This window comes from Homalodisca vitripennis, chromosome 5, assembly GCF_021130785.1.
Source record: "Homalodisca vitripennis isolate AUS2020 chromosome 5, UT_GWSS_2.1, whole genome shotgun sequence".
Taxonomy (NCBI): Eukaryota; Metazoa; Arthropoda; class Insecta; order Hemiptera; family Cicadellidae; genus Homalodisca; species Homalodisca vitripennis.
This window is the reverse complement of record NC_060211.1, coordinates 148,311,787-148,323,436: the sequence shown is the minus strand read 5'-3', so window position 1 is coordinate 148,323,436 and position 11,650 is coordinate 148,311,787. Positions and strand designations below refer to the sequence as shown.

General features: G+C 34.5%; 1 protein-coding gene across 1 annotated transcript in view; it reads right to left on the bottom strand.

Moving 5' to 3' along the window:
- Nucleotides 1-7,252: 7,252 nt before the first annotated feature.
- The window catches only part of LOC124363012, a 53,043-nt gene continuing 48,645 nt past the window's right edge, over nt 7,253-11,650 (bottom strand). The window contains exon 6 of the mRNA XM_046818069.1: nt 7,253-8,885. Within this exon, the coding sequence (XP_046674025.1) occupies nt 8,881-8,885 (5 nt within the window). The 3' untranslated portion in view covers nt 7,253-8,880. The remainder of the gene's footprint in view (nt 8,886-11,650) is intronic.

The following is an 11,650-nucleotide window of genomic DNA, read 5'->3' as shown; positions in this document are numbered from 1 at the left end:
AATAAAATTTAAGAAAATAACACAGATTTTTATTAAGAAAACGAAAGTTTGTTTTGAAATAAAACTCATTAATTTTTCCTATGAGTCATTTTCATTTTCTGTGTTGATGTTTTATGTTTATTTTATTTTGTGCTTATAGCCCTATTTATAATTTATAATTTCCAGAAGACGGCTTATATATATATATATATATATATATATATATAATTTGTTTGTTTGCTCATTTATTTCATATACATGTGTAGAAAAATTCATATCCTTAATATATATATATATATATATATATATATATATATATATATGTGTGTGTGTGTGTGTGTGTGTGTGTGTGTGTGTGTGTGTGTGTGTGTGTGTGTGTGTGTGTGTGTGTGTGTGTGTGTGTGTGTGTGTGTGTGTGTGTGTGTGTGTGTGTGTGTGTGCATTAAATTAGTATAAATGGCAATAGCCTTATTTAATTTCAATAAACATTGAATCACAAAAAGTTCTTGCTCCGCCGGGACTCGAACCCGGATCTCTCACTTGCCGGGTGAATGTGCTACCATTACACCACAGAGCCCGTACTTTTTACGATTCAATTATTTTGTATTTGGCCGTATCTGTCACATATGCGTTTAAATAAGCAAACTAACATATATCGGAAGACCAAACACCTGTCAAATGACTTAATTTAATTTACATTAAATTAATATAAATGGCAATAGCCTTATTTTAATTTCAATAAACATTGAATCACATTTCATATACATGTGTAGAAAATTCATATACTAATGTTAAACAGATTTTTTTTAGGGCTGATTGTAAGAATTTCGAATTTGTGCTTGAAATGACTCTCTGTTTGAAATTAACTCTTCTTCTGAAACGTTCAAAATGCTTTATTATATTTTTCCTGTCTTCATAAAAAGTATTTTTAACGATTCTGGCCAGCATTTTATTTAAAACTAAGACGAAACTCGATTTATCCAACGGATATATTTTCTGAAGTTTTAAAACGGCAAATATCTCTTAAACCAATGAATTTACATAGAAAGCCGAAGTTAATTTTAATTGTATATACTATAATTTCCGTATAAACCAGGTGTCTAATGTTGAAATTGGAAGTTGAGGTAAAATGTACAGTGCAAAAATGTTGGAATTACGCCGGAAGTAGGAATTAAAATAAACAGAGACCGGTTCTGGAGGGGGTTGCCGCAGACGGATGGCGAGTCCTGGGAGATACTACTCATAAATTCGTTCTAATTTGCTTCCTTTGTCTTCCATTATTCTTTCTTCACACCTGCGTATTATCGTTTGATTTATACCTTGACAAGTTTCAGTTTCATACATTATGATTACACTGGTGTATTGTAGATTTACAAAGGAGTAAAGGAGCACATTGTTTTTAATGTTTCCATAGTTTCAGTTTTGAATGTTTCTTTTTGCCTCAGATAATTCATATTTTGTTTTTTGTTGCTCTATGGTGAATACCAATCTTAAGGTTTATTAAAGAACTTTTGATTCAAGACAGTTCAATAAAGAGATAATACGAAATAACAAGATTGTGTTTTTCACTACTAGGGGATATATTTAACCACCCTTGCAGTGGCGTAACATGTACGGTACACTTGTAAGAGTAGAGAAATGTCCGTATTTACCTCCTGTCTTGGTTTATTCGAAACTGTGGTTTCTCTTGTAAGCCTAAATGTGGCTTTGTATCAGTTCTGGGCCTATATATAGAGCCACGGAAGAGGGCATTATGTGCTGGTGTGGTTTCAATAACAGTGGTTCCGGAACGTGTGGTAGCGTTGTGGTCAGATACTCCGCGGAGCAAACAATAGTGGGGAAAGGAAATTCGGGAAAGCGAATGGAAGTTTCTTTAAAGCTCAATAGAAACAACAGATGTGTTAATTACAAAAACCATTAGCAATGTAGTCTGGAATCATAATTAGATTTGTAACTTAGTAGTTTCGAAAATAACATTCCGGAGTATTGATTGGCATTATCTTACTCGCAAAAACATTGAATATATAAAAATATATATGAAACGATATTTCCTCCTAAATTATGCTTTCCTTACCACTTAATTAAGTCGACCATTAAACATAAATAAAAGTTGATGGCTCTCAGACTAAAAGATAAACAGACTGAAAATCATACACAGCCCATTTTAAGTCTATATATATATCTGGCGCTAAAGTTTACCTGTCTGACGGTTTAAGTGTGTCAAGCAAGCTAAGGGAAATATGATCTGAGGAAAGCGTTCTTGTACTAAATCATTAACCACTTTTTGTAAAATACCCATTACGAACTCTATCTCTAAATATGAAACGGTATTTTCTCTTAAATTATACTTTCCCTAAAACTTAATTAAAGCCTACCGTCAACCACAAAAAATAATACTTATATCGCCGTCAGAATACTAGATAAACAGACTGAAAAATCAGATTCCATTTTTAAGAGTTTTTGTATATAGTTAGCTAACGCTTATTCTACATTAATTTACCTGTCTCCCGATTTAAAGTATGTCCACGTTAATAGGGAGAGTTTTATCAGAGAATACTTTCTTTTATTAAAGAATTTCATATTTAAAATCATTTACCCTTTTTGGTAACTGAGGTGCAATTTTTTTCGTGTAGGACAATTCCTCTACCACCTCCAATAAAAACCAGATTTGTGTTTTTATAGTATGCAAATTGGCTCTTGACGGTCTTGACTATTAAACATGTTTTAGATTTACTTTTTTTTACGATATAAAACAGAACAATATTCAAAAGAAGACAGGGAGAGCCGGTTAGTGGACAGAGCATGTTCTAAATTATCAGCGTTAAAAATCCATAAAAATATCACAAAAAATATTTTTTTAAACTATTTGTTCGTATTAGATAATAGTTTTATAAACATATGTTTGATGGTATTAGAATAGTTTAGAAACATTAATATTAATTAATTTGTTTTATTACGTAATATCAGGGGGGTTTTATATTTGAAGCTTTGAAGCCTGTTGTTTTTGAATTTGATTCCATGAGTTAAAATATTTGAAATGAACATCATTTAGAAATTTTCTTTTTGACAAAATATTTTAAGGTTTAATCATCTATAAATTCCGATGCAGAAAGCGGTATGAAATCGACAGTGGCGGAGATTGATGTCGACAGTAAGTCTCCAGTGGCCCCATTTGAGACCCCAATTGTCGATGGGGCCTTATCGGCGACGACCCCAGCCTGAATAGATTTGGTCAGGATGAGAACGAAGGAAGATGTAGCGAGGGGCCCGCCCGTAATAGCTTTCCCTCTTATTGAACTTGGCTGATAAGCAGTTACAACGCCGTGAAATGGGGTTTATAAAGGCATTAATAACTATAAGACTTGTACGGTTTTGTCAGTTTCCTGTTAGTACATGAGCTGTATTTAATAAATCAATTATTAATTACATGAATAACAACAATGAAATGCAGTAATAACATATTTTTAATTGTTTTCCCAGGTTTATTATATGATACTAAACATATAATTACGATATCCATGACACGATCCTCGTATGCAACATTTTGTTCGAATGATATGTACGTCATAACCCTGTTAACATAAAAACGCCTCACTGTCAACACAGCACGTCTCAAAGCTCTCAGTCGATTGCTGAAAAAGTCAACTCCACTGCCACACCTCGTTGGCAAGCCGAAGTATTCTTGGGGCAGAGCTAAACTGCAGATAGTTGCGGATTTAAGTGGCCCTAGCTCGAACAGGCCGGCGCGACCTTGTGGTAGAAGGGAGACGAAATGCAATTCGCTCCAAAGAGAGGGGGGCAGCAGGACGCAGACAGACTACTACAAAGTTGTGAAATCTTGTAAAGAAATACAAACATCTGCAACCTCCCCTTCTAACGCCCAGTGGATGTAGCCGGAGAAAATTCATATCAGGCTCTCTCCAGTCCAAATAACCTAAGGAATTTATTTTGCGCGGACTGCAGTCTGTCAATGAGGCCCAGTTGGTAAGGAGACCAAACAACAGAAGCGTATTCGAGCAGCTGGAGGAAAAGGGACTTGTAGAGGAGTACAAGAGCATCTGAGCTAAGGCCGTGTCTAGCAGTTCTCATAATCAGCCCCATCATGCTAGTCGCTCTGCAGCATAATTGGTCAATATGGAGACTGTAGCTAAAGGAGGAGTCGAGAACTATTCCGAGATCTTTCATGGATGTCCAATGATCAAGAAGCTTGTCATCAAGGGAGTAGTTAAAACCAATTGTGGAGGTGGTTCTCTTGAATGTCATTAGCTTGGTCTTGCTGGCATTAATGGACAATCCCGTTGCACTTGACACCATTTCGATACACAGTTAAGTGCTTGCTGAAAGATTTTTTCGACAGTGTGCGCTGGAGGATATTTCAAGAAAAAGTTTATGTCGTCAGCATACAGTAAGAGAGGAAACTTTGATGACCTCCTTGATATCATTAACAAATATAGAAAACAAAAGTGGGCCAAGGTGGGAGCCCTGAGGAACACCAGAAGATGGGGCAAAGGCGTCAGAAGTTTGATTAGCAAAGTGAACCACCAGCTTACGGTCGGAAAGATAGCTACGAAACAATGCCAGCACAGTTCCCAAGACACCATAACCCTACAGTTTATTCAGTAGGTGATTGTGTCTGATCTTGTCAAACGCCTAGCTAAAATCGATGTAAACAGCAACAACCTTGCCGCCTACGACTGAAAGCCTCAAGAACATAACTTTTAATATACGAGAAGATTAGTTACGGTAGATCTCCCCGCATGAAGCCATGCTGTTCTTCTATAGTGTTCTTGAAGAGTGGCTGAAGGATGTCCGCAGCACTAAACCTTCCAATATCGTTGCCCAACACTGATAGGATCACAATCGGCCTCGATAATTAGCTACGTCTTGTCTGTCACCAGACTTTAAAATGAGTACGTCGTAACCCTCCTTCAGAATTTCAGGAAAAAACTCCCTTGGCCAGGCTCATGTTAAATCAAAAAGAGAAGTTTATGGGGGCTAATTCTGCGTGGCAATGCTTCATGACTCCAGGAGTAATGTTATCTGGACCGCGTCCGCGTAATGTTATCCCTTAGAAGCGTCGAGAGCTCTCAACCTTTTATGGATTGCTTCAACAGTAACAGAGAACTCGGAGAGGGTAAAAGGCGTGTCATACGCTTTCGTTGGCGGTGATCCGTTGTCAGCAGGCGAGCATACATAGAAGAGAAAGAATGTGCTGAACATAATACACATCGTTCCCTGGATGGGAAGACACTTTGAGTCACCGAAGTTCATCTCACTCGGGATGGAAGATCCCCGCTTATTATTGTTTAAGCTCACTAAGCTACAAATAATACAATATAAGAAAAAAAAAATTTTATGGTTGCCTGTAAAGTCGGTTTTTACGGGCGAAGATTTTACGTGACAACGTCTTTTTCTCGGTTTTAGAATATTTATTGATATGAAATATTATTAAATTGCACAATAGGAACAAGGAATTGAATGAAAATAAGAATTGCACAAATTTTAACTATAGAAATATATTTTGTTTACTAAAACATTGTACATAATTTGAAAATTAATTAAAATTTGTTATTGTAAATGGTAAAGTTGAATAAAAGCATTTACTAAAAATTGGAATTTGAAATTTCTTGCTAAACACAGTTAAATTCTAACTCCGCGCGTGGTGATTGGTCGGTTTAGTTCGTTTGTTTGGTCGTCGCACTGTTAATGACAGGTTAGAGGTTATAATTTGTTTATTTTAAATGTGTTGACTAGCAATTTACGCGCTGTTTCTTCTTCAATCGACTGAATTACGATTGATTGCAGAAGTGATTTAAACTAATAATTTACTTAACACTAAATCAACATTTGTCAATAGTATGGACATAACCTATAAACTCAGTTTTTCAACTTTTGTGTCCAATCTAACAATTAATCAATCAATCATAGTTTACCCGATAATGAAATATCAGTGTACAATTACTTACCTTTATTGTTGTAGTTGTTGTAAATGACGAATCTAAGCACTCCACATTTTCACGAATAAACATAGTTATCTGCTTTATCCCGTGCGGCGGACCCACAGTTATTGCTTTATCCCGTGCGGATCCCCCGTTGCGGCGGCGGACCCACTGGACGGGCATCGTACACGTTACCGGGCGTTACACTTTTTCATGAGTGACTCCGAGCCGCAACCTAATTTAAGACGTTGTCACGTCAATATCGCTTTATATTTTAACCCCTTTATATCAAAAAACTAGGTAATAACAAACAGTAAATCAGCATGATTTTTTAAAAAACGAACCTTGGCTTTTGACTCGACTTGTATTTCATAACAACAATTGATTAAAAATAATACTTTAGGTTACAAATTGTATCATTTTATGTTTATAACGGATGCAGTTCATTGTTTAGTAAATTAAATATTCCTACACACTTTTTAAAAAACTATTTCTAAGTAACGAATTAAACGTTTGTTACGCCCATTGAACCAATCATTGTGCTTAGTCTTTCGGTCAAGTACGCAGTGTTTGATCTGTACAAAGTGAACAAAGCTGCTATTGTAAACTGCGCTCAGGATCCAATAGAAGCGTTTAAAGTTCAATAGGATAGTCAAACATAACCCAGTTGCAGAACGGTACTTTGAGGTATCAAATAATCCACATTCCTGTACTCTACACAGCTGGTATCTGAACAGATCACGGCCTACAGCGCTTTCACCAAAGTACCCAAGCGCAGCAATAAAACTACTCAACGTTATCGGAAACTATTATGCAGTCTAACACTTAATAAACATTAATTATAATCGGTTGAATTCCAAAACCTGCGCTGATATTTTAACTCATTTACCTAAATTAGTTAGGAACTCCGTTAGACTGCAGACTATGTAGATCAAGGCAGGAAGTAAATAGCCCAGAACTATGCCACACCAAATATAGAATGTTATATGTAAACACCACAAAAAAAATGTATAAGTGAATATAAATCACGAATTGATCTACTTACTGAAACAGCCATGTGGAATGTAATTTAAAAACGTGATTATTTACAAACAAAACAAACAGACGAATCAACGCTCCAGTTCATTAAATTACTCCTGCCACAGTCAGTTATGAAAGGATTTAATGAATGGTTTAATTTTCACCAGTCCTACCCATAAATGCGTCAAAAATCAGTTTTTAAGTCAGCAACCATTGTAGAAGGTGCCAATAATAAAAGGTAAATCAGCGGTTTTATAATTATGCAGAATATATTTATGAATGCTGTAGTTGTACATATATTGAAGTACATTAAAGTATTTCATATTTTTATCACACTTTTAAATGTTACCACTTATAAACAAATATCAATACACATATTAAAACGATTTAACTGCAGAATGTACCAAAAATTGTGTTCACCTCCTTTTATCTTTACAATTACATTTATTTTGTGTTTTATAATTTCTGAAACACGTTATACGCATCCCTTTTTGTTTTGTTTTTTTAATTAATATAAATTAACCAGTATCTAGATATTCATGTATTATTGGTGAAATATTAATGCAGCTTGCATTTAACAAACCGTACAGATAAAAATCAGCTGTATTGACACGTTCTTTACAAAATTCCTTAACAAATCGTATTATAACTACAGTAGTACTTATATCCGTTCGACAAAGTCTGGATTTTGACATGAAAAGAGAAGCAAACAAATGTGAGAATATAAAAGAATAAATAAAATATTTTAATTGGTCATTTAAATCTTAATAATTTTCAAAGATAAACATAATCAATTGCAATGGGATTATCGACTATTGAGTGTGGTATTGATTCGAGTATGTAAAGCCGGCCTCCATCTATCCAATGCACGTTTCAAAGCTATTCTATGGCGATTGGAGTTCACTCTCTTTGAACTAAGGAAACATGTATAAATTGTTATTGACAACCAATAATGTTTCCCTTTTTCAACATTCTTATCTTCCATTATGGTCTCTATAAAATGCGAGTAGTTGTGTGAAATTTAAACATCTAACATTCGTTAGATGCATACAAAGCAAAGCTTCTTGTTTTTTCCATCATGTTTTATTATGTACTTCTATAATTCTCAATAATGTAGTACTGTTAGAACATTATGTCTAATTAATTATTAAAAATTTATTTATTGACAGAATGACACAGATAAATGTTCAAAAAGTAGAGCATTGCGATTAGAGAATCGAGAACTATCTTCCTGTTCAAATATCACCAAAATTAACACATAAGGATACAAATAAACATCACTGTAGAACGTTGGCTTAGTCAAAGCAAAAAATTTACAATAGAAATACTTGTAGATTACAAAATTTCTAATACCACCTGAGGTTCACAGAATGTGAAGAATCCAAATTCAACCGGCTTAAAATACAAGCCCATATAAAAGAAACATGCTATAGACACCTCAAAAGTTATAAGGTTCAAGTTTTAAATATTACATTTAGATTAATGAGGTAAGTTTCTAACTATGTAAATTGCTACAGAATTATTATGTTATAACTAACAACATAAACAAAACTGTATATTTCATATTGTATTCTTATAACATTTTAGAAAACCATTTTCATCTATTTTCGTATTCAAGTAACAGATTTTTAGTTTGTGGGTTCACTCTTGCGTGTTACAATACACTTAGGAACGCTCGCATCTCACACCAAATTCCGCTCGAAGTCATGCCAAAGCATTCCGGAGCGTCTCGGTCCAGATCGAAAAGGACATGCCAATCCGTGCATTCCAGACAGACTCAGTAGCCTCGTGGAATGCTGATGGAATGGACACTCTCGCTTTGTGGCTGACGAAGCGCTGTGGAGAGCAGTCAAAGAGCCTCTCGTCATGCAAATATGTCCTTTATAGCAGACGATACACGGCTCATTGTGGTTTGCTGCAGCCGCCATCGGTCTGTTGATCCTCACTCTGGAATGATTAAGTTTGGTATTAAAGTACTACTTGTAATGTGGAATGTTCAAAAGGAATATTATATTACTTTATCTATGAGATATCCAACAGATATGAATCTTATTGCAAAGTATGAGATTGTTGTTTATTTGCAAAGTATAATGAATGTAATTTGTCGTAATAATACAATCATACAGAATCTACCGGTAAAAGTACAATACGTAATTAAATCCTATTTAAATTGTGTTCGAAAATCACGCAATTGTGTTCAGAATTGAGGGATGTTTTGTAACAATTCGGTCTAAATGTGATTTCACTGAAAAAAAAAAACTCCAAGAGTATAAACCGTATTGTTTACACAGTTTACGTTGTACATATCTCTCATCAGTTCCTAAGATCGTGTTAAGAAAGAAATATCTTATTTCGATATAACGCGTATATTGTTTTGTAATTTCATGAAATTTAATTTTCATGTTACATTCAAAGTTAGTACTGTTACATATCTATAAACATATATTTGGAAAGAATAATGTAGTATTACACGTTTAGTTAGTCTTATACGTTTTAAATCTTAATAAATTAAACACAAACTTTTACTTCTTAAAACGGGACGTTTTATTATTTGAAGATTTCAAAACAGTGTATCGTAATTATAGAAATAGAGTAAAACTGATAACTCCATACAGAAAGGTCTCAAACAAAAGTTTGGTATAACAAAATGACACCTACCTAAAAGTATTTTAGACATTTTAGCCTGATAAAAATTCTGCTCATAAACTTTTAAAGGCAAGTAAAGGAAGAAAAATCTATATTCTTAAATTACATTTTTTTACAGTTCATTTATATTTTCATAAAAACATAAAAGTCGTTTTTTTTAATTTTATTCACAACTATGTTTGATAATGCTGTTACAAAAACAAGTAGATGTATGTATATAACATTTTTGTATACGATATCGTACAAATGGAACCTAATTCATGTTTGTATTTTCAGGGACTTACAGTATATTAAGTAAAGTTACGCTATTCAGAAATACAGCAGGTCTACGAGTATTGTATATTTTACGGCTTAAACTTCATTAAGATCTGACAGAATCAGCCTTCATAATTAAGCAAGGTTTATGCGCTAGCAAACGTAATAGGGTTTGCATGTACCATTTACTAAAAATAAAGTATATATATCATAAATTTATCACATAATTTATCAGTAATTTGCACGCTATTATGAATGAACTTCTCCAGGTAACACATTTAAATTAAACGATGAATCGTAAGACACAAAGGTAGTACATACGGTGCATCAAATTTGGAGAAAGCAGTTAACCAAAGTTTCTGTAAGTAATTTTAATTTTTAATGAGTGATGTAATGCTGGCTAAAAGTGATAATCTAACATTCTATGAAACCGCAGCAGATTAACAAATTACCTACTATCCGGACAAGTGAATCCAGAGTGTGACGGACAGGTCCAAGCCAGACAACAGAAGAGACGTATGGTGACGCAGGGGAAGCGCTGTGACACGAGAGTGTGACGGAGAGGTCCAAGCCAGACAACAGAAGAGACGTATGGTGACGCAGGGGAAGCGCTGTGACACGAGAGTGTAACGGAGAGGTCCAAGCCAGACAACAGAAGAGACGTATGGTGACGCAGGGGAAGCGCTGTGACACGACGAGGAGGTTTATCCACCACTCTTGTCACATTTATCACCAGTCGAGCCTGTTGTGTGTTTTGGCCGCGGACCTCGGAAAGCTTTAAATTATTCCCTTTGTTGAAAACTTTTACAGTTCCGCTTTATATCTGTGGTCACCCGAGGCTGTGTCGCTTCACGTGTGAATTATTGTGTACAATACCGTCCACAAGCAAGGTAAAAACTGACAATACTGTGGAATTATTTGTCCCACTGGCCAGGAGCGTTGTGTGATTAGAGCATGCCGTCGACTGCATACTTTACTAGCTGTTACCATGGGCGTTGAGTACATGATAACAATGTGACGGTAAACACCTTTTAAGAATAATTACTAAATACTCTAGAAAAGCTATGGCTATTTGAATATATGTTTATATCCAGAACTATATAATTTTTTATTCCAGCGAAGTCACTCCCCTAAGGTTGCAGAGAGAAACTGTTAGTAAATACTAACAGACATAAAAATACTTGGTTGGGATTAAATTATTTTAATAAATTCAAATCTATCGTATGAGCCGAAAGAGACGGACCATAATGTCGGTGTCCATAGTGAGAAGCATTTATACATACACATTCAGGTAATACTAGGAGTACGCTAATTCTTCCCGTAACTAGTTTAATGGAGTTGTGCAATCGCCTGGCAACTTCTATCGGTTATTCGGTTTTGGCCCTGTAAAGCATTTCTGGCTAGAAATAATAATATTTCTGTTTTCATACTTTAGCTTTTTTGCTGCAATAAAGAATGAATTTGAGAAACTTATATTGATCGCTAAACATTTGTTGGCCCTTTGAATCTATTTAGCAGTCTAAGGAGTGAAAAACTATTGTATATAAGATGTAATTCAACTAGTATATATATATATATATATATATATATATATATATATATGTAAATATATATGTATGTTTATATAAGTGTATGTAAATATTACAGAGTTATTTGTAATGCAGAGTTTTTTTTAATGAATATTGGAAAACATTCCATCAAAATACTCTTTGTTGGAGAAAGTACATTGTCTTCTCGTGGCACTTTCTACCTGCTTGTAATTATTTTTACGTTTTACCAGAAAATATTGATGTACACGCTAATTTAATCAA